At 41.1% G+C, this 24,586-nt stretch overlaps 1 protein-coding gene across 2 annotated transcripts; it reads left to right on the top strand.

Annotated features, from left to right (window-relative positions):
* Positions 1–9,272: 9,272 nt before the first annotated feature.
* Positions 9,273–24,242, top strand: CNR1 (cannabinoid receptor 1). 2 transcript variants are annotated; one of them, XM_045542277.1, is made up of 2 exons: positions 9,273–9,339; positions 22,734–24,242. In XM_045542277.1, exon 2 carries the CDS (start codon positions 22,797–22,799, stop codon positions 24,213–24,215), a length of 1,419 nt encoding a protein of 472 aa, XP_045398233.1. In that variant the 5' UTR covers positions 9,273–9,339; positions 22,734–22,796; the 3' UTR covers positions 24,216–24,242. The 2 variants fall into 2 exon arrangements, with proteins under 2 accessions (XP_045398233.1, XP_045398234.1); XM_045542278.1 differs by lacking the exon at positions 9,273–9,339 and having other exon boundaries at positions 22,797–22,899; positions 23,067–24,215.
* The last annotated feature ends 344 nt before the right edge of the window (positions 24,243–24,586 follow it).

Genomic DNA, 24,586 nt, shown 5'->3' with positions numbered 1-24,586 from the left:
TGACTTAATCACTTCCCCCAAATCCCCTCCTCTTAACACCATCATCTTGGGGGTTAAGTTTCCACATATGAATTTTGGTGGGGACACCAACATTCGGATTATAGCAATCAGTCAGCTTATCAGCTTAAAGAGACATGCCATCATGCCATGGACCAAAATTCTTTTCAGTATAAATACTCATTCATTACATACATCCACTATTCTTGCTTAAGAGTCTTCACCTTCGTTATTAGCACATAACATCCTCTACTACGGGTTTTCTATCTATGCAAAATCAATGCCATCAAAGCTCTAAGATTCATTCTATTTTCTTTTTTGAAATGAAAAGAATAATTGAAATATTCTATGTGATTTGGTATAACAAAAATCAGTGAACCATTTAATCAAATAAATTATTAATGATAACAAAATCTTTCATTTGAATTTTTCATGAAGCTTTTTCTAATGTATTTCTACCTTTACAATCTTATTAGACATTCTCAAAGACTATGTAAAGGAACTTAGATTAGTGTCATTCTCACCTCACAGAATAGCAAAGTGAGGTTGAGAAATGGTCAGTGACAGCCTGGGCCATCAGTGCTGGAGCTGGGGGGTAAAAGCTATATTCCCAGATGTTATGCTCCCCAGTCTCACCTGCATTCAGTCTAAATCGATAGTTGTTTAAACAAACAAATAGAAAACAATCTAATACTTTCAATTCTTCAGTAAGGCCTGAGCTGTACCTGTTTCTTTAACAATGTTTTAGATACAATAGACAAGACAAGAAACCCGCAGACCAATCATACACCCCATTGGCTTTTGCCAATTCTCATTTTTACCGGCAGCTGCATTTCAAGGAAAAGCTAGTGAACTGCAGGGAGTAGATAATGGGGGCTTCTCAAGGTATCAGTACATCCAGGACACTGCGCAAAGCAGATAATCTATGGCATCTGTTTAGAATGGGAGAGACAGCAAAGAAGTCACAGCTGAGCCCCCCAAAACCCTCAAAATGTGAGTGCTTTATTTACAAATCAGCTGCCTGTCCTCTGATTTGAGAATTAAAGAGCCTTCAGCCACGCTGTGGTCCTCTCCATATACTTAACACAGATGCAGCTATAGTGTAACACAAGTCATGGGAGAAATAAAAACAGCAATCATTTATTAAGAGCCTAAGTTCCAAACACCAGGCTGGGGGTTTTATGTACATTGCTTCATTTAATCCTCACAGACAAAGATGGATGGTCATTTCTGTTTCTTTTTTAAGTTTCCAGCTGAAGTTGAAATAAACAATGAACACTCGGAAGAGGGTTCACTCACAAGGAAGCCCAGTGACTATTTAAGAAGTACATATCTTTTATTACTATTTTTCTGTTATTTGCCATATTTTGACATTGTAATACTGCTGCTTGCCCTATTTTTAAAAAATGAAATATTAGATGTTTGTAGCCTTTTTAATTATAGAGTTCTGATGACTAGTTTGTAAGTTTAATCAAGGGGGAACAAAAGCTTTATTAACCTGCTTTCTCACTTTCCTATTTGCACTATGTGCTTGTTTATTATCTGTTAGAACATACTCCTCATACAGTTTGAAATGAAAGGATGATCCATCTCCTCATTACCGATCCTCTGCTTGGTGATGAAAAATAAAACAAAACATATGAACAAAGGAAAAATGCCTTCCTGTCATTTCTCAGCCTCCCCTGCGCTGCTCAGCTGGGATGTTAAAGATCGAGGTTTAATGAAAGAAGGTGAGAAGGTGAACAACAACAAAAAAAGCCCTAATGAGCATATGTTTAGTTATATGGAAAGATCACTGGGAAGTGGCAGTGATTTTCTTTGTGCCTAATATAATTCAGTATCTCCCAAGGTCAAAGAAGCCCATGGCCCTTCCTTCCTCACCTATCCATTCCCTACCCTGGCAACCGGCTTCTCCACCTACAGCAGGTTTCATGAGATTTAATTTTTGATGGTGGCATGAGAAAAGATCTCATTTTCCACCACCAACTTGTGGTTCTTGAGAAGCGTGCGCAAGTGGCGCAGGAGGTTGTCTCAGTCGCTTGCCTCACTGGTGGATCACCTCACAAGCAGGCATTCAGACCTCACGCTGCAAAATGGCAGAGTCCCAGACCAGTCTCCAGGCTTGCTGACACTTACCCTCTAGACTGAGAACGAAAAGGCAAATTCCTATCTAGTGATGTAGAGCCACTGAAAAACAAAATGCTTTAATGCTTCGAAGGAGAGCCAATAACAGCTGTTGAAACTCTAAAGCAATGCTCCGAATTAGAATGAAATCGTGCAGTCATAATATCATTCCGAAAATGTCTTTAATCAGCGAGCGTTCCAGCCCTGTGTTGTGAGCATCGCACTGAAAATATCAAATAAAACATGAGGGCCAAACTTGGACTGAACTCCCAAAACTCTAACAGAGAGGGATGTTTTTGCTTCACCAGCTCCCAAACCAGGAAATCATTACTCATCATCCCCAACAGACCACCCATTTGGGGAGTGGGAGAGAGGCACGACAACCATGACAAGTGAACAACAAAAAAGCCAACCTTGAAATGCAGCTTTAGGATCAACAGCTATCTCACTGAGACAGACGTGCTTCTCTCATGCTTTATGTCCAGTATAACTATTAACACTTTGGTAGGCATAAATTGAGATCTTTCTTTGAAGTTGAAATATGAAGCCTTATCTGTGCTCTCATCCTCTACATTTCACTGAGTGAATAACCTAAATTACACAGAACGGCAGCAAATTGGCTCATCATAGCCCTGTTCTAATTTTAAAAAGATAAAGATCTAAAAAACCAGACAACCGAACACTGAAGGGACTAGAGAAGCCTGGTAAGGGGCTGCCAGGGTCTTTCCCTAGAAGGTCACGGATTCAAATTTGACCTAGGTTTGTGGTGACCAAGGACCATTTAACATTTTGTATTAAATTTATATGTGCCCTCAACATGATGTTCCTAATAGGGATGCTGACAGCTTGCATTTGTCATTCTTGCTCTCTCAGGAGTATAGTGGATGGCCAATCGCGTGTGGAAACTAAATCATCTCCTCCCACGTAAAGGTGATCCTTGCAAAATGTGAACTCCAAGGCACTGACGAGCATCTTGCCATCACGCTGCCTGCTGTTTGCCCCTCTTCCAGCGCCCCCAGTCCAAGGGAAGTGTACTGCAGCTCTTTGATTGCCAGTCTAAAACCCTGACAAAATTTTAAAGACGTACAGGCATACCCACAAAAATGGTATTTGTCAAACAACATAATAACTCTCTTGGTTTTGACAAAGCATTCACTTGCAGTGATAAAATGCCAGGTCACAAGTCAAAGTTTTACTCCATTACTGAGCATTATCCTTGAGCTCTAAATGGAAAGTCAGTATAATTCACCAGCTGCCAGGCTCCAATTCCCTGCCACCACAACCACCCTGAACAACAACACGGTGACAGGTTGATAGCTGCTGGAGTCACTACTGGAATAGATTTCGAATGACGGGCTCTGTCCATGGGTCACTTTGACCAATCCACAGATTTCAAGTCAGTTCTGATCCTAGGTTTCTGCTTGGAATTTCCTACAATTCAGTGAAGAAATAACTCCACCATCAATCAAAAGAGATTTGGGATGACTTAGAGATAGGTGTGATAATTAGATGGTGCCTCCTTATGAAAAAGCAAAAGTTGGCTGAGTTGAGGTATGAGATTTCCACGGAGTGCCTTTCACAGGCTGTAAATGGGTCCCCCCTTCAGATCTGAGGCTGACCACCACAAGAGTATGCAGAAATCTGTGAGAGAGTGCTCTGTTAGGGTGTGTCAGTGTGTCTAGCTGAGTGATGCTAAACAGCTCTGCCGCTCCTAAGCACATTCCGCCCAGCTATGGAGGAGGCTGTCAGTACCCAGGTGAAAAGCCTGTTGCCTGAAAACACTTGAGAAGACCAGCTCCCCCAGGCTTCTTATGACTGAAAGATGTCCTTATCACCGAAAGAGAAAGAACTGTCTAGATCTGTTCTTTTAATTATGAGCAATCATTTGAACCTATGCTACCAGGCAGTGAAGAGACTTTGAAGTTATTTCTTGTCAAGTCTTCTGGACACTTGGGAAATCAGAGTCTAGGAAGTCACAAGGAGGGCAAAATTTTGCAAATATTTCCTCCTGCCAAGGGGGGGGAGGTGAGGGTAAATCTAACAGCCATGACACCTAAAAGAAAAAAGCAACAGATGTTGAAGCCTCCTCCCCCTTCCTTTCAATCTCTAGAGAGAACTGTTTGTGCAGAGATGGGCTAAGGATGGCTGAGTAGAGCCTGCCGGAGGCAGCAGGCTTAAGGTCCAGCAATAATCCCACATCTATCCATCTCTCTCTCGATCATTCTTCCATCTATTGATGGGTCCATCAGATCTTTACTGATAACCTTTTCCATTTACCTACCTAGTAGCACTTGATCATTTCAGCTATGGACTCTATTTCGAAGGGCCATTTGCCTGACGGGAAATACTTTTTCTAGCTTAAAGCGGTTTACTTTTCAAAGATTGAACTACCTGTCTGCAGAGTCTTTATGATTTGGCTTTATATTTCCAAAGCGAATTTACAGCCTTCTCTCCTCCAGGGCCTTGAACCCACCAATCTGCAGCTTCCTGCCCACCAATTTTCCTTCTTTCCTTGAGAGGCCTGCTTTCCTGGCTCTCACCACGTAGTCCAAGTATGGGGCCCAGATATATTACGACTGTTGTTGGGCTGTGGTCAGGGAAGGGAGGATGGTGGAGGTCTGTAAAAGAGGGAAGTGCGGGATGATGTCTGGGGCAGACCTTGCCGCAAAGTGTCCTAAAATGAACGCCAAGGCGGCCAAGAAGAGGAGGGCCGGGAACCGAACCAAATGCCTATGGTGGGGCCCTTGTGGGAGATTCATGTGACGTGGCTCCGTCAGGTGGAAACCGTGCTGTCCTCTCCCGACCCAACTCACAAGAGATAAAGATGTCTAAATAACCACGACCGCCGCCGCCACAACCCGGCCCTGGCCTCGGGGGCGTGGGGAGGGGAAGCGCCTTCTCCGCTGAAGCAGCGGCTGGGACTTGTTTGTAGGTTCGCAATTCACCATGATAAATGTAAAGACCAATTAAGGTTTGATCCGTGCACACGGGAGGCAGACGGCGGCTGATAGTGGAACCAATTAACGAGCATGTCCCCTAATTCCTGCCGCGGCCGCGGAGCGCACCGCGGATCCCCAGGCGCCCGCGGCGGTCGTCCCCGAGCCCCGGGAGCCCCCGGCCCAGCCCTGCAGGGGGGCGTCCCCCGCCGGCGAGAAGGTGCGAGGAGCGGGGAGGCTGGGGAGGGGGCGCGCAGGCCAGGGAGGCTCGGAGCCCGCCGCCTACGGAGCCCAACTGTCTGCAGCCGGGGACAGGCGGGTGGGGCGCGCCCGAGTGGTCGCGCCGGGCAGGGACGGCGGGGGCTGGAAAAGGCGCCGGCGCCAGGCTGGGCGGCGCCCCGAGGGCGGAGGACAGGTGGCCGCCCGGCCACAGCCAGGTAGCAAACGGCTCGGGGGCTGCGCGGCGCGGTCCCGGGATTTCCCCTGGTCCCGGGCCCAGCTCGCCGCTGCCCACAGCGGGGGCGGCGTGGGGTGGAGGGAAGGGGGCGCGAGGCCGCACCCCCCGGGCCCGGCGCGCCTCGGCCTCTCCCCCCAGCTCCCCTTCCCCTTCCGGCTCTGCCCGCTGCCCCAGACGTGACCCCCGCACAAGGTGTCGGCGCTGCGCGCTGCCGGGGCGCGCGTGATTAATGGCCCCGAGGTCGGGGGCGGTGCAGGCACGAGCCCCTCTGTGCCTGGCCAGGGTGTGAGGGTATCCGGGAGGAGAGCGGGTCATGCAGCGGGGGTCCTCGGGAGCGCGGCGGCGGAGGAGGAGGAGGAGGAGGAAGAGGAGAACCAGGTGACGCGGGCCAGAGAGGCTTGTCCCCTCTGGCCCCAGGGCGGGCGCAGCCGCGGGTGCCCTGCGCCAAGCAAAGTTTGGAGCCGCGGGCGCCGCGCGCAGGTCCCTCCCCGCGCAGTTCCCTCGGCGGGGTCTGTGCCGCCGCCGCCGCTGCCAGGGCAGGACAAAGGCTCATTAACACGTGATGGGACCGCGCTTCATAAATGGGACCGGAGCGAGAGGGAGCCAGAGACAGAGCGCGAGCGCAGGGAGAGGAGGCACCGCGCGAGCGGGGCGAGGCGCCGGGCGCCGGGGCAGGCGTGGCTAGCCCGGGGACCCAGCGAAGAGCCCGGGAGAGGGGCGAGACTCGCCGGCGGCCGGAGCGGAGGGGGCGCCAGTCCCGGTCGCTGTCGCGGGCGGGCGGACCGACTGACTTACTGACCGACCGCCGGAGGCACAGCCCGCTCCGCCCCCCGCCCTGCCGGCGGCCCGGCGCCGCCTCTCCCCGCTGCCCCCTCTGCCAGCCCTTCCTTCTGCACTTCTTTTCCGCCTCCGCCTCCTCTCGGCTCCCGCGGCGCCTGTGCCTTCCCCTGGCCCGGGCGGGGCGCCTCGGCTCCCTGCAGAGCTCTCCGTAGTCGGGGGGACATTTCGTTTCGTTCTAGCGGCGAAGCAGCCCCTGAGCTGGGCGAGAGGTGCCGAGGGAGCTTCTGCCCCGAGGACCGGGGCATGCGAAGGGTAAGACGTGGCAGAGTTGCGTTTGGAAATACTTTTTCCGCCTCCCGCCCCCTCGGGTACTGACCAGTGTGGTCCCCAAGTGTCCTTCGTGGAGCTCTTATTCCGTGTGAACGAATCGTGTGTTGGTGTTTACTTAGCTGTATAGCCCCAGCCTGTTAACTGTGGTCTGTGCTACTTCTGGAGGTTTCTACCATTTACTATTTACTGAATGTGTGTGCACCTGGCTCTCTGTATGCACTGATGTCTGTAGAAAATGTGTACTTGTGCGTGTTTGAAAACCAGGCTCTTGAGTTAATGCTTAATGTCTATAAACCATATCAGCAACTAAGTCTTCCCAGAGAAATACATCGATCTCTGCACCAAACCTAGAGACTGACTAAAGTAAAATATTAAATGGCATGTAAAGACACGTATATCAGATAATAAACTTTTGATATAGAAAAAGATAACTGCAGGAACCACTTCTCTTTGAGGAAAGACAAATGTGTATTTAACTGATACCTAAATTTGAATGTTGATGGAACCATTTAACTCAGAACTAGCCATTAGACGAATAAAGTTGATGTTGCATATTTGAAAGACATTTCTTGCTAAGATGCACACATCATAAATGGATCACCTCCTGAATGCAAATGTGTTTGCTGTGATAGACGTGAGAAACTGTCATTTGGTCATTTGAAAGTTTAAAAGCAACGTGAATGTTTCTAATGGTAATAGATTATTTCTCTGAGATTTTAAATTGAACAGATGAAAAATGCAAAAAAAATATAAGTAATCTATTAATCATTTCGCCTCCCGTCTTTTTGTTTTCCTCCAAATAAGTGCTATTCTTGCCTTTGTTGTTGATTTCTTGATATATTAATCCTCCTCGGGCATTTAATCCAATACGAGATTAGAACAGATTTACTGGTTTTAAGGTGTTGAAAGATATCTCTATGGGTCCCATAACTTCTCCTCATTTTTATTACCAAGTTAATATCTTTTGAACAATGGAGGAAATGCAATTTCTTAGAGGAAACTCAGTGGACATTGAGTATCAGTGGGGTCACCACCGACATCAATCTATTTTGCAGAATATTGAGAAGCTTAGAGCAACCAACCTTTAACGTTCCCATAGGACTTTGTCTGATTTAAAGTGTTGCTTTTCTAATCCTAGCCCACTGACAGTTTGCAAGGGAAGATATACTGATTGATTTTTTTTCTCTGTCCTTTTTTTTCCCTTGGTACTCCTTCCCCCTCTCTCCCCCCTCCTAACTCAGTTAAGAGCAATTTTAGAAAAATAAAAGATCATATACAGTTTGTAAAGTGAGACAAATTATTTTCTGATTATATCTACACATGAACATCAGACATGCACCTCTAGAATTTTAAACATTGCATACTGCAGGTGGTTATTGGTAGGCACAATGGCAGTTGCCATAGTTGAACAAGAGGCTTGATGTTGGACATGATTTTAAAAAACTAATCCATTTTAGGCTATCAGGAGAACTTACTGTAAATGGACTCTTTTTGTTTCAAAGATGTCTCCCACTCCAGGCGAGGAGCAATCTTGGCTGAGGTATGTATCAAGTGTCTGGTGGGGAGAGGTCTCATTGTGTTCCTAAGTCTCTGTGGGGGTAAAATGATGCCATAGGGTGGAAATGCTCAGGTCTGACCTTTCAAAAATAAAATTACTATGCTTGCATACTCGTTATTAGGAAGGCCAATTAGATAGATATTCATGCCCCTGGATTTTAATAGCATTAATATATATGTATGTAAAAAGAATATTATGACTAGAACCTTAAGTAAGCCATAGGTGATATTATTTAATTTAGTGTGTAAAAGTTTTAAATTCTGGTGAAAATCAGATCTCACATTGGAGTACTGCTTGGCTTTGTTTGTTATCCACTGTTTTCTGTCTTTTTCTGTTACCCTTTTCCCGGTGGACTATGTTCCTCTCTGTCTTGCCAGTGAGATTACTCTTCTCTAATAAGCCTAGCTGCAGGATCAGTGTGTTCTTTTTGGCATTTCAAAATGTTAAAATAGTGAAATTGTTAAATGTTACCAAGATGAAACTGCTGGGAATGAAATTCTCCAAAAGAACCACTATATTTGTGGCATATTACAGTCTATTGCAAAAGAAAACTCCTTGAATCGGTTTACCTATTTTCTCAAGAAGGAACCAGCCCCATTGATTGTGTTGCTAAGTGTTTAGTATGCAGTGTCAGCTTATTAATTACTAAGGCAAAGCCTGAGGAACTCTTTCAAAACAATCCTGTGACATTCTTCTTTGCTTTGACTCAGAATTAACATTAACCACCAGAAAATTTAGACAGGTTCCTTTGGTTGTCTTGCATATTAGTATTTGGAATTAGAATTGGAATACTTTGCTGTATAAGAATAAACTATTATGAAATGGAACTTATAATAGCAGTTTATAGTTCACCACGCTTACCAAATGTTTCTTACCAGAAAACAGTTGGCCTTATAAGGAATAGGATTATTTCCCATAGCTACCTATCTAGGAATACTGCAAAAAAGAGTAACAAATTGAATTTGGAAATACCTAACAAGGCATAATTAGCAAAATGAGATTTGGTTATAGCTTCTTGAATTTGGTTAATAAGAATGGAGCCTGTCCTTTAGGTTGCTGCCTGGTATTCTTGGGATAATTATGTTAGCTCAGTTGCATAAAGAACACAGATGAGAGCTTTCATTCCCTGCTAAAAAGGATGCCATATCTCCACCAGTGTAAGTCTGACTCTTCTATTTTTGTATTCATCATTTTCTAATTGAACTGACAAATAGTTAGAGTGAAACGAGCCTTTGGTTTTAAATTATTTATAATTCTGCTTTTGACTCTGAAGCAACCTGGACCCAACATTGTTTGAAAGACTGCGCTAGGACCAGGTTTACCTATTGCATATGTATATTTAGAGAAATAGCCAGCTCTGCTGATTTTTCTCTCATTGACTTAAGGTTGTTAGAGAACTTAATAAGAGGGGATCAAAATCAATTCCTATACTTTGTATTGGCAAAATTTTAACTTCATAATTTGCCCTCTGATTCTCCAGTTCTTTTCTAATCTTTTCTCATAAAAATGGTAACTTTGTATTATAACTTCAGGAATGCTGTTTTAGGGGCCTGGGGAATTCAACACTTTGCCACGGAATTATTATTTAATGGTTTGATAATCATTTAATAATCATTTAATTCACTTATCTGTATATTCTTAGATTAGATTGGATTAACTATATAACATAGATCAACTCAGATTCCTCCAAAATATTTTCTGGACTAAAAGAAATAATAAATGTCATGCAGAATATATATATATAATATCACATTATATGCTGTATAAATTTAAACAACTGGATGTATAAATGCACCTTTATATGCATCCATAAACAAACTTTTCCACAAATGAGGATCATGACTGAAATAAAAATTTAGATAATCAGCCTTGTACATTTAAACATATAATTCTGATTTTAAATAAATACTACAAATTTGGGGGAATGTCCGAGCAGCTATGCAGGTGGACACTGAAGACTCGAGGCTAAAGGAAGTATTCACCTTGAATCAAAACAAGGCTGTTCTTGTTTCCCAGGATAAGTGGAAATCCATTCCAGCCCCATGTGTTCTAAGAATCTTGCAAATATGCCAGGATGAGTACATTCGATTATAGTTTTATTATAAACACTGATGAGTTTAAGATAGTTTTTACTAGTCTTGCTAGTTATTTGTTATTTTTGGAAATTAGAGCTATGCAAGTTGGAAGAAAATATAGAAGGTTATTACCGTATCACAAAATGCATATCAAGATATTTATGTTATGTATAACACATTATAATGCTATCACAAGTAAGTTAAAACTTTAGGAAATTTGTTAAGGGGGTGAGGAAAGCCAGGTTGTTTTTAGTAGACCCTATAACTGTTCTTGCTACTATTCAAACTGATGTTAGATGAACTTCTATCTCAAACTTGCCCACATGGACAATAGATATGTTTATGACACATCAGTAATAATAGGTCAAAGCCATTACATAAAGTAATCAGTGTGATTACCTCTAGTTCTTAACATAAAATATTTACTAAAAGCTTTCCTGGGTCATATTTCTTCACTAAATAGGTTGCCTCATGGGGAAATACAGTACATTTCATTATAATACTTTTGCTAGGACAGTTAATAGCATGTACAAATATATTCTTGATCTAGTTTTCCCTGATGTTTTCTGTATATTTGAAGTATTTTCCATATAGATTAATAATGTTGGGATAGCCTCTAATTTAAAAGTTTCACTTGGACAGGTTAATTTAATAATGTAGTAGCCATGGAGTTCTTGAGGTTCATAGATGTGTTTGTATGGGCTTTTGAGGGAAGAACTGTTTACTCCCCAAACCTGAGCAACTGGGCCTGGCAGAGTCATCGCTGTTGTTCTGGAAATACTATGAATTCTGCTGTATAAGTACCGCGCGCTAACCGATTGCGCCACTGGAGCATAATACTATGAATTCTGTTTTAGCCCCAGCTGGAGAAATTTTCATACCTTCACTTTAGGAAAGCTTTCAGAGTTTTTTCTTTCTTTGTTTTGTTTTCTTTTGTTTTTTAACATGTGAGTTGAGACTGGTTAGATGGGCATCATTGTTTTTTAGCCAACTCTTTTTGAACCCGTTGTGCTATGGCATTCTATTCTATATTTTTGAATAAGTTTCCTAAAGTAGATTTTGCATTCTTTGAATGTAAGAAGGGGTTTAAGTTCCCTTGTCTCCTAACACAATTGACAAAATAATTTTTCCTTAAGAGTACAACATTTTATTATTTAATGCCTTATTTTTTCACTCTTCTTTGGATTCTTGATTGTGTAGAGTTTGGATTCATTGAATAGAAATTTGATATCTTTGGCTTGATTCCTTACTACCATTATCAGTTCTGAATAGCATTTTTAATTTTTTTTAATTTCAGGAGATAAAGTGCAGTATAGTTTCCTAAATTTGATAATATAATATCTATTTTTTTTCCTACTAGCAAATTCCATGCTATTGCTTTTTAAAGAAAAGCAGAGGCATTTTTCAAAGATGTGCCAGGCAATCTGTTGTGGTAGTTTAGTATACTGACAAATGCTTTCACAAACTGTGTATGTCTATAGTATATTTAAATACAATTAAAATACAATGTAATTAGGAAGTTATGTTTTTCAAAGTTTATGTTTAAATGGGAGGGTTCTCCTCTTTCCTTCATCATTTCTTCATCCATTCTTTTAGACTACTATCTTTAGAAAAGAAAATTGGAATCAATATGAGCTCTGCAAATTGAGTTAAGTTATAAGGAGTGTTATATTCCAGCTGGTGATAAATTCTAACATGCTTTTTTTTTAAAAAAAGTTAAAGTTTGTTTTAAATACATTTCTACTTAGATGGACATTTGTACTAGGTAATTTCATAACATTGATTTCTGTTGGTCAAGAGGCTAAAACTGATGTTTTTAATATAGCAAGTAAACCAATATCATTGATCTCCCAAAAAATGATTATTTAGATAGTATGCATTTGTCACTTTTGTTTGATTTTAACTCATCTGTATTTAATCAATCAAATTTATTTATTCTTTATAAGAAGGACTTAATTTAATGTCACTGTGATCTGAGTATTTGGGTTTATTCCATAGTGGCTGATTAAATGGATCAGATTTTCAACTAATTTAAATATATTGGTACCAGAATTTGTATATTTTTTCTCTAGCTTTTATACAAGTTGTGGTGAGCAAGCAGTATGTATATGAGAAGAAGAAAAGCTGGACAATTTAACATATAACTAAAGGAAGCTAAGCGGTGGGTTGTCCAGAGAATTCTTTATCTCTGCATACGTGAACGTTTGACTTTCCAAGATATATGCTACTTTTGGAAATGACGTCGAACTTCTTACAAATAAAAAAGGGGAAACCTTTGAATGATTTTTAGTCCTCAACTAAGGTAACTAATTATGAGTAATCTGTGATCCATTTTTTATTGATGAAATAATTAGAGAGGGAACAGTTTGCCCAGAGTCATACATTTAAGTGCTTTGTGATACATTTCTATGTATTTGTAACTTTTAGGTATTTTTTAAAGATTCCAACTGTAAGTAATATAAATTGTATAATTACCAGAGTGATTTTGTAAGATAATTTGCAGTGGATTTGTATTAGTGGGGCTGACTGCAAAATTTCCGTTTTAGTTTGTCATTGTATGGGTTCATCTCTTGTGATATATTGTTTTATAGTTTTGGGGAAAAGAAGAACAGAAACAGCAATATTTCCAGCTTAAAAGAAATAAGCCGAAATGTTAATTACTTTTACTTGTTTTCTGTTCTGTTATGCTCAGTAATCGTGGGTTCCTTCATAGTGGTATTGAAAGCAGTGGCTTAGCAGTCCTATAAAGCTTTGCCTTGACTTTGTAACAGAATTAGGAGAAAATGGTATAGTGTTCTTAATTTATGGCTACAGACTGTGTCAGAATACATTACATTTTGAAGCCGCTTTCCTTTACCAGACAAAATATGAAACAAGTTTCCTGAAGAAGTCCAGAGATGCCCTGAACTGAACTGAAAACTGAACTGTAGACTGGAAAACCTTGAGAGATTCCCCACTCCTTATGCTTATTTTTCTGGCTAGGGTGCATTATTCTTGTCCAGCCAAATCAGAATACCTTGGTTTTAAAGATCTTCCGTGGAAGGCTACTTTAAAATGAGCAGGCTCCCTTGGCAATCTGTTTCAGTGATCTAAAAACCTATACTCACAGAATATTCCTTCTTCTTATCTAACCTCAATTCTTCTTAAAAGTTAACTTTATTCCTCCCCACCTCATTTGGTCTTTTTCATAGGTCTCTATAATCTTTAATAGTGGTTCTTAAACTTCCGAGTGTGTTGGAGTCTCCTAGGAGGCCTTGTTAAAAACACAGGTGCACCCCAAACCTAGAGCTTCTGATTCCATAAATCTGATCTGGAGCCTGAAAATTTGTATTTCTCATAAGTTTTCCAATGCGCTGCTGCTTGGGAGACCACGCTTTGAGAGCCACATACCTGTAGAGTAACCCTGCATGCCCTTATAAACCGCTATGTGACCTCTCGGACTGCTCTTGAGGATGTACACTAGAATTTCCAGCCCATATGCACCTAGCTTATTTACTACTTCTTTATCTTCACATCACTTTTTCTAAACATTCCAGTTCCTCAGGATCTCATAATGTATCACACAAACCCTAAGAAGAGTTTGACCTTGAATGAATATAGTAGAACTACTTCATGGTTTCAATGACATAAAAATTCTGCACTTGTATCCAGTTTGCAGGCTTGCTTCTTAATCACAACTATATTTCCAAAGCATATTTTGCATTGCTACTGAAACCTCATTCTTCCAGTTCGGTTTGTATGTAATTATTTGCATCTTGAAAGAACATTTTTCTGTTTATGTCTTGCATTGTTAACACACACTGAAGATTTTCTCAACATTTCAGCTAAAGTAGGTGATACATAAGTACCTAGTTTTTAAAATCATGTTTGAAGTAAACCCTGGGTTTACACAATAATAAAACATCTTTATTTTAGTGAGAGAATGATAGGAAGGAAATTGAACTATTTAGAAAGCCACTGTGTCCTTAATTTGTGTGAGTATTCGAACCTATATTCACTTCTCTTGTGAAATATCCATTTTAGTCCCTGTAATAAGAGAATAATCTTTCATTCTTTTTCATCACACAGTTATGACCTGTGTTAGTAATTCTATATTTGGAAATTGGAAAGCCAAATATTTCATAAAATAGAAATTAGTTGAGTTTGTTATTAGAATTGATTTTAGGCTCCTGAGACCTCCCCTTTTACTTTTAAAATCTCTCAGTATAAACATATTTATTTCCAGTAGAGCTACTTTCCTTTGCTCATTCTTAATTACTTTCTTAAGGCAGAATTCCCAATATTCACAATTAATTTTTATCAATATATTAAATTTACCCAATGCCCTTTTGCCTCAGAAAAGTAATTAGAAATTTGGCTTTTGTAGGCAGTAGTAATAACCCATTTTAACCCTCCATAACATACTTTCTTATTTATATTTTAATTAATTCAGTTGTAGCATAAAATGTTGTAGCAGGAGGAGAAGTTGCTCAACCAAAGCAAGAACTATGTCCACTGAATGGAATAACAGATTGATTCCTAAGGGCTTATAAAAGCCACTCCATCTAGTGGCTGAATTTTCATATAACTTCTCTTGATAAGTTGTTTTGAAAACACACTTGCAAATAGAGAAATCTATATGGGAAAGATCAATGCATATTAATGTGCATTTGAGGGAAGAAAAAAGTCCATTATAATAAAAATTTCATATGTTATCTTTAAAGGTCTGTCAACAGCATATAATTAGGATTTATTCAAGCTTGTGCGTGTCACAAAAATCGCAAAAAGTCTCTTTATATATCATTGTTATGTGGCTAAACATTGTGGTTCATAACACATACTCAGGCTGAACAAGGTTCAGAATAAAAAGTAAATACCTAATCTTTTTCCATATCTTGCACTTGCCATCAGTATAACTTCTATTTGATACTGAGATAAAAGATCCTGGGGTAAATAATTGTTGATGCATTTTATGTAATTTTTACACTTGGGCACTTTTTCAGGTTATTGTTTGTTTGAGACCAAGACTCAGGTTTAATGCTATAATGATCACCTGGCTTTATGCTACGGAAAACTGTCCATAGTTAAAAGCCATTCCATTAAATTGGATCTGTGATGTTGCCAACTCATGCCAATGTTTATTTAATAAACATATTGAGTACCTACTCTGTGCCAGCCACTGTGCCAAACAGAGGACCTACAAAGCCATATAAGATGGATCCCAGCTCTCAAGGTGTTCATGGTCTGAAGGGTTCATGGCATGACGGGGTTCATGCTGCAGGATGGCTCAGCATTGCCCATCATCTCTCCTGGGAGAAAACCTCAAAGCATATATAGAAGAGGATTTACACAGCCCAATATTAAATATATTCCTATTATATGTCTTCATATCCTATCTATTCTTTCATCTGTGGGAGAGGAAGGACAGATGGATGGGCTTTATTTGATAGGGTGGGGTAGAATAGAGAATCATTTCCCTTGTTTCCTTGACCTGGCCCACCTCTATTACACAGGTGTGAAAGAAACATGGATATACTTCAGAGGTCATATATTACAGAAAATGTTCATGGCTTGGAACATAATGTCTACAGGGCTAGGCACAGAATACATGCCCAATAAAAATGTATTACATGAAGCATATGAAGACCTGTAACTTTATATCCATCAGCCACATTGCTGTAGTAATACAGCTTTATGCCCTTTGGACACTGGGTGTCTATAACAATCACTCATTTGTTGGAGCCTTGCTAAGGTTTATGTGATTTGTCTACCTTGATTCCCACCAAGAACTTAGGAACTGGCCACAGAGAGTCTTCTTCCCTCTGGATCTAAGAAAAACACAACGCTCATGGTGGGAAGCTGAGTGATTTTGAGGGAGCTTGAATTTCTCCACGTAAAGAATGGATGTTTCATGCTTTTGTTTACAAACAACCATCATGTCTCATTCATACCTAAAGAAGGTGACCTCTTCATATCTCACTGGTGTTGCAGAAAGTGTCATTACCATCTACAATCCTGACACTTGACTACTGAAGCAAAAAAAAAAAAAAAAGCCTTCTCTTATTTAAAAAAAACAGTGGCAAAGATGACTTAGACTTTATTTATTATTTGCCAATAGTTACTGCAAACAAGATGCTAATGCAAGGTTAGGACTTACAGCTTATGGTTCACTGTTGTACTCTGTTCTTGAAGATCATAGGGCAAGGATGATTTTCAAGTGCTATAAACAGCCGTTTTGCTGTCAACAAATTCCTTCAGATTTTAGCTGTTCAGTGTGTAAAATTATCATGTACTGTTTATGACCTCTTTCCCTGAAACCAACTCTTCTCCCTCCCTGGAAATGAAAGAAAGGGCATCTTATTAAATGGTTCTTAGACCTCCGTGTTAAGAGCAGGGCCTTTGGGCAATGCAGACCTGGATGGAAGTTCGTACCCTCCCCCTCTAGTTGGAGACCCCCAGCAAAGCACTTTTTACCTCTCTGTCAGTTTTCTTGTGTGTAGAATGGGGATTGTAATAGCACCATAATATGTAAATATTAAGGAAAAATATATACACTTAGCATGATGGCTGGCACATAATACACATTCAAATATTTCCTAGTTGAAAATATTTGGGAATTAGGATTTTCTCTATTGCACATTTACTCACCCGGATTCTCTCAGATTTGAACCTGGAGAAATAAGAATTGGCTTTTAGTTGGGCTTAATTTGCGCATTCATGGATTGAAAGAGAAAATACCCCTTCACTGATAGAGGAATGAAGAAAAAGTTGTGAAGGCCATGCTGCGCAGTTGGATATCATGGAACATACTTTTAACTATTGCTATGGAATCCTTGGTCATGAACTGGACAGATAAGCACTTGTTTATGGGTTCTACATATTTTGTGGACCAGGATAATATATCGCTTTCTACTTTTAATTGCCAAATCTTATATACAAGATAAAGACAATCTCGTAGAGTATTTTGTATATGGACCATGGCTTTTACTTAATTGAAAACTTTGCATGTTCTCTGTTAGGGGAAGCCCACTTTAATAATTGCCTTCTTTGCAGACTATGTAGAAAAGGTATCTCTCTCAAGAAAAAGGCCAAGGCACTTAGTAGGAGGAAACATCGAATATCTAATCAGAACATCAAAATTAAATAGTAAATGGAATTTGTTACATAAGTCAACAAATGATTTCATTTGTAGCATTAATTCATCTTTGCAACAGGCTTTTTTTTTATAGCAGCATCCCCAAATAGAGCCTAAGATGGTGTAATTTCAAGGCATCATTTTCTTGAGTCCTGAAATTAAGTCTTAACAAGCCTTTAAATGTTAAATAGTGTATTTCACATTGAATTTGAACAGAAATATAGCCTCCTAAGTGTCTTAATTTCTTTAATTCATATTAATTGATATATTTTTATGAAAAATCTAACACTCACATTGTTAGTAAAGAATAGACCACAGAAATGATGTATTAAATAACTATTTTACATTATAAAATGTATGAAGAATGAAAGTTTGAAAGCCAACCGAGCATTACCAGCTTAATGGAATTTTCTTTTATATGTAGGAGAAGAAACTGATGTTAATACAAGGAAGAAAGATCCTATATTTTTTTCTGAATTCTTAGGATAATTAAGTCAATTCTTCATTTCACTTTGCTATAGAAGATGATGCAAAAAGTGACCAAACTATGCTAATAATTCCAAAACTGTAATGATTAGGTGAGAGTTAGAAAAGACTCATTGCCCCTTCAACTGGAATAGAAACATTTTTCATCCAGTTATAATATTGGCCCGTGAGATCTGCCATGTGTATTAGACGTATGACTGAGACATAATGTAGTTATAAGAGTCAACTAAAATTTTCCCTACTAACTTTAGAGAAATGCATTAGCAAGGTATTTTTCTTGATCAAATTAGTAGAAACCAGACTTGTTCCGAGAAATGAATGGAAAATAACAAACACATATCCACTGGGACTTTCATTCTCTTGAACCTTTTCATAAGGCTCTTTTATGAGTCCAGCAAAGCAGAACAACACACGACCAACAACGTAAGGAAAACAACAAAGTTAAGCAAGGGCCTGGAACTCATGCATTTGACATTTGTAGACTCTCATCAATTTAAACACTATGACCTTGGCATTTTCTCTTCAAAGCAATAATAAACTTAGAATATTAGAGAAAAAGTGTGGTGGGCCAGTACAGTCTATAACTGTATCAGGGAGTCACAGTCTTTCTGATGTTTCTAGAGGATTTGCTGCTTTCCTGGACATGACATCCTGCAAGGAGCAAATACCAGGCTACTGTCTATTCCACCAGACATGCTACGCAGGCCAGAACCACAAAGATTTTGACTCCAGATGCAAGTGATACATACTTAAGTTATTGAAACATCTCTCTAAAACAAAGAAGGTCTTCAGTGGGGCTAAGACTAAAATAACTGCTATTAAATTATACTTATGTAGAAATGGCTCTAATTCTATTTGAAGTTTTGTTTTGAGGACTTACTCCATGCTCAGCCTAATCAGAAACATGGATGTTTTATACCCTTAATCGTTACATAATAGAAATAAAGATGTGGACTCTGGATAAACATTTTTTAAGAAAAACTATGCAGCTTCCATACCCATAAAATTGCTTTGATGATACCATAAACCGGTATTTGAAATATATGGGGGATTTTTTTGATGGAGAGACAGGTTTGCATGTAGAGAGATGGATAAAAGAAGTAGTTGATGTTACTCTAAAAATTGAAGTGATTTTAAAAAATAATAGATTACACACATTAAAATATTTTTATTGTTGATACTATGAAGGAATGATTTATATAGCTTAAATTGTTAGAATATGTTGGCTATCTTTTTAAAAGCAAACTTCTAGGAAAATTCCCTTAAGTGTCATTCAGTCATTCTTTGACGATAATAAAAACCAACTGCTTCTTCAATAGGTGCATCTACACATCTTGCTAGAAATTTCCAATTATGATTTTCTGAGTGGCAAACAAAAACAAAATTAATGGCAGCCACATCCCCAAAACCTAAGCTACATTATTAATAAACTCTCAAAGAAAATTGTCGATGCAAAAAATAATATGAAAATTACTGTAATGATCCAAATGTGGAAAAAAAGAAAAGAATTATTAAAATGCAGAGAACAGTCTTCTTGCCATGGTCCTATTAACTGTTAAAATAGCATGTGCACAGTGGTATTTTGACATTACTAAGATCCTTGAACTACACAAAATCCATGTATTTTTCTGTATTATTTAATTAATTCGGCTTATATCGGGCAGAAATTGCTCTATTATCTTATAACCACACCATGCCCTGGCTTAGATTTTAACAAGCTAGTTTGTTTTAATGAAAGTGTTTGGTTGCATTAGAATGGGAAATTCTGATCACATATGTGATGATCTTAATATAGAGTAAATCACAGGAACACGTTTTTGCATTACTGAAATAAGGTCTGTGATCCTTTGTCTTTACTGAAGAAGCTTTATAGCTCTTCCAAATACTGACTAAAATTTTAATCCTTGGGGCCGTGCACGTAGGCAGATTTAGTTAGACGGGCTGGGATAGGAAATAGTGATATAGTAGGAGGTAGTCTTAATTACTATTGGCAAAATGCCTTAATTTATGTTTTTAAGAGGCTAGAAGACTCGAATATAATATAAGATGCAAAATGGCTTTAATCTAATTACTGTTAATCCTTAACACAGCACACAACATCTAAAAACACTCTGGAGTCTGAGAAACATGGATTCCTTGCAAATTTGTCATATTCTGGGCAATTTACTTAACATTTAATGGCCTCCGTTCCCTCATCTGTGAAATGGGAATTATAAATAAGCACCTGATAAGATTGCCATGACAATTTAGTGATAGAATATATGTAAAGTTTCTCAAATTCATGAGTATAATAGACATTCAATAGAGGTTCCCACCCCTCACCCATGTATGTATCTTCTGTTTCATTCATGTATACAGTGCTGAGACAAAAAATGAAATTGAATAAGCAGGCTTTGATTTGATTAAGGCAATGACTACTCTTGAGATATAATTAGTAATATAATAATAATTAGTATATATGATATATTCTTGAAATATAATTAGTATATAGTATATAACAAAGAGCTGTAGTACTAAGTAATGATGCTAACAATATGTATTGAAGAACAGATGCAAACACAGAGAAATGTTAGAAAATTGAGTAAGTGCCATTAAGTACTCTATCTGGGTATTCTGGGAGCCTCACAAAGGGTACTTCATCCCCATGAGAAGCAGGAAGCTACGGGAAGTCATGACAGCGAACTGATGGGGAGAAGTTGCCCAGGCAGAAGGAGAGAAAGGGTGTTTGGGCAGAGGAGTGTAAGGGCAGTGGGAGCAAAGGCATCAAGGTGAGAGCAATGTTTGGTGTGTTTATGGAACTGGGATCCGTCTCGTACAGCCCAAGTGGTAAGGCTGGGATGGCGAGAGGAGCGTTGAAGCGATACGTAGGGGCTGGATCACAGAAGGCTTTTTACGGGACTTCATCCTGTAGGTGTGTTGGTGGGAGGTGGAAAGCTTTCCTGTTTTGGCAGAGCAGAATGTGGAGAGGGTTGGGGAGGACAGCGAGGGTCAGAATTGGAAAGGCACTCGGCTGGGCGGGAACATGGGGGCGAAGACAAGAGCTGCGTGTGTGTCTGGAGAGCATGGGCCTGAATGGGAAACTGCCTGAAAGTTTGTATTTGTCCTTGAGGGCAAAGAGGGGGACATAGGGGAGTCACTCAGCCATACGTTTGTGAAGATCGCTCCAGCAGCTGGTGGCAAGTGACCAAAAGGGAATAGGACCAGAGAAAGGCAAGAATACTGGTGAGGAGGCAGGTGCCCTGACTCTGGTGAGCAGTGGTGGGAGCCTGGACCTGGAGGTGGCAGGGGATGAGAAGGTGGCCACATTCAGCGCTTTATGCCTGTTCCAAATTACTCTTTTAGAAAATCATGACACTTAAGATATTAATTTTAAAATTTTTTATTTGTGTTCTGTCCCACCCACACTAATGCTACCTATTCTTGGCATAAACATCCTTTCCTTGGGGAAGCCTCCATCCTCCTAGCCTGGATGCTCCCACAGCCTCCTGTGTCTCCAGTCTTAGCTGTCCCCATGCTTTCTCCTAATTACGGGTCAACTGTCTGTCTTCCCTGCTAGACCAGATACTTCATGTGGGCAGGGACTCTCTTGATGCTGTGAAGACACTAGTGTCTAGTACAGTGCCTGGCACATAGTGGGTGCTCCATAATTTGTTACATGACTAATACATTGATAAGCAAATTATTAATTCAGATAGGTAGGATCTCTGTATTCTAGTAGAAGGACCCAACACTTTTTAATTTGTCCCAAGGTAATGACTATCTTCCCCCTCCCCCATACAGTGTGCTATGTTAGGAATAACAAACAACAATTAATAAATAATGGTTTTTAGGATTATTTTGTTAGAGGTATCACTCTGTACTTCTAATTTTTGTTAACAAACTAAAGAGATGAATAGCCCTATTTTAAACAGACATTTATAAACAAGTAAGACCAGTTCTCTGGCTGTTTATTTTGAAACAAAACCAAAGTGCTTAGCTTTAGAATTGAAGAGCCCTTCAAATTTGGGCTTGGTTGTTTGCATGGAAATTTGGGATGCCATTGGGCCTGTCTCCTGTCACCTGGCAGGCTGTGTCCCCACCCTGGTCCTTGTGGCCACTGCTGTCAGGAAGCAGCCTCCATCTTCGCCCCTTCCCAGTGGTGAAGATCTTAGTCTTCCCCTAAGCCTCAGTGCACGTGTGGCCTTTGTGACCATTTGTTTTGGCTGGTGTGGACATTTCAGAAGTTCGTCTCAGCTACAGCTCAGGCCAAACCTCCCCTTTTCTGGGTGGGGAAACTTGCCTGGTGGAGCAGACCTTCCGTCCCTGGTCTGGAGCTGCCTCCTGTTCCCACCAGCCTCCTCCGTCTTTGCAGACACAGACCACACAACGCAGCACCTGATGCTGCATGGTCTTGTTCTTCAGTTGTCTCTTACGTTTGGTCTTATCTGTCTGACAAGGTAAAGTCTTCAAGAGCAGGGGCCATGCAATACACCAGCTCTCCCAGCACCCCCGGCATTAACATGCTGTGTATATGTGACAATAGAAGCCAAGCCGGGTGGCAAACACTTCCTGACATGGCTGTGATACATACATCGCCCCCAAGTCCACCCTGAGGTCCATACAGGACTCACACAGTGACTTCAATCCAGAGAGCTTGAATAATGAAAGAATTGTATGTTTCTGGTATGTGCCACTCCATCCCCCAACTCCGGGGTGCTTTTCTCTGAGTGACTGACTCATTTTGTTGACTGAATCTGACAAGGACTTAACCTTTGTTCAGAGACAGGAATGAATTACCATGATGGTACATGTTTGCAGTGTTTACAGTGTGTTTCTTTGTTGTTATCATTCTCCCGGTTTTCTTACCATTCAGCTCATTTGTTTTCCCTTCTATTAGGATTCCCTCCTGCGGGTCTCTTTCTCAGTCATTTTGAGTTTGGCCTAATTGAAGACTGAGGTTATGAAGTCGATCCTAGATGGCCTTGCAGATACTACCTTCCGCACCATCACCACAGACCTCCTCTACGTGGGCTCGAATGACATTCAGTACGAAGACATCAAAGGTGACATGGCATCCAAATTAGGGTACTTCCCGCAGAAATTTCCTTTAACTTCCTTTAGGGGAAGTCCCTTCCAAGAAAAGATGACTGCAGGAGACAGCCCCCAGTTGGTCCCAGCAGACCAGGTGAACATTACAGAATTTTACAACAAGTCTCTCTCATCCTACAAGGAGAATGAGGAGAACATCCAGTGCGGGGAGAACTTCATGGACATGGAGTGCTTCATGATCCTGAACCCCAGCCAGCAGCTGGCCATCGCCGTGCTGTCCCTCACGCTGGGCACCTTCACGGTTCTGGAGAACTTGCTGGTGCTCTGCGTCATCCTCCACTCCCGCAGCCTCCGCTGCAGGCCTTCCTACCACTTCATCGGCAGCCTGGCGGTGGCCGACCTCCTGGGGAGCGTCATCTTTGTCTACAGCTTCGTCGACTTCCACGTGTTCCACCGCAAAGACAGCCACAACGTGTTTCTGTTCAAACTGGGCGGGGTCACAGCCTCCTTCACTGCCTCCGTGGGCAGCCTGTTTCTCACGGCCATCGACAGGTACATTTCTATTCACAGGCCCCTGGCCTATAAGAGGATCGTCACCAGGCCCAAAGCCGTGGTGGCATTTTGCCTGATGTGGACCATAGCCATCGTGATCGCTGTGCTGCCCCTCCTGGGCTGGAACTGCAAGAAACTGAAATCCGTCTGCTCAGACATTTTTCCACTCATCGATGAAACCTACCTGATGTTCTGGATCGGGGTCACCAGCGTGCTGCTGCTGTTCATCGTGTATGCGTACATGTACATCCTCTGGAAGGCCCACAGCCACGCCGTCCGCATGATTCAGCGCGGCACACAGAAGAGCATCATCATCCACACGTCCGAGGATGGCAAGGTACAGGTGACCCGGCCGGACCAAGCCCGCATGGACATTAGGCTGGCCAAGACCCTGGTCCTGATCCTGGTGGTGTTGATCATCTGCTGGGGCCCTCTGCTTGCCATCATGGTGTACGACGTCTTCGGGAAGATGAACAAGCTCATTAAGACGGTGTTTGCATTCTGCTGTATGCTCTGCCTGCTGAACTCCACCGTGAACCCCATCATCTATGCTCTGAGGAGCAAGGACCTGAGACATGCTTTCCGGAGCATGTTCCCCTCATGTGAAGGCACCGCACAGCCTCTGGATAACAGCATGGGGGACTCGGACTGCCTGCACAAGCACGCAAACAATGCAGCCAGCGTTCACAGGGCCGCGGAGAGCTGCATCAAGAGCACGGTCAAGATCGCCAAGGTAACCATGTCTGTGTCCACAGACACGTCTGCTGAGGCTCTGTGAGCCTGACGCCTCCCTGGCAGCACAGGAAAAGAAATCCTTTTTTTTTTTTTTTTTTTTTCCTTAAAGCTCAAGCTCTAGAAGAGTCTGTTGTCTCATCGGTTATATTTTTTTAAGTTTACCATGCTCAGTGAAAAGGTGATTGTCACCATGATCATTTATCAGTTCGCTAACGTTTTAATAGTTTAGGTACTCAAACTCCATTCTCCAGGGGTTTACCGTGAAGAAAGCCTGTTGCTTAAGTGACTGAACGGTCCTTCAAAGTCTCAGTGAAATAGGAGGGAAACCTTTGGCTACACAATTTGAAGTGTAAGTACCCATAGAAAAATATCATCAAATGAGTAATGCCTTTGTAACCACAACTTTCATTATAA

The sequence above is a fragment of the Lemur catta genome, chromosome 2, assembly GCF_020740605.2.
Source record: "Lemur catta isolate mLemCat1 chromosome 2, mLemCat1.pri, whole genome shotgun sequence".
In the NCBI taxonomy this organism is placed as follows: Eukaryota; Metazoa; Chordata; class Mammalia; order Primates; family Lemuridae; genus Lemur; species Lemur catta.
This window is presented reverse-complemented; position numbering and strand designations above follow the sequence as displayed.

Coding starts and splice junctions, on each gene's coding strand:
- CNR1 (XM_045542277.1), top strand. CDS start 22,797: ATGAAGTCGATCCTAGATGGCCTTGCAGATACTACCTTCCGCACCATC.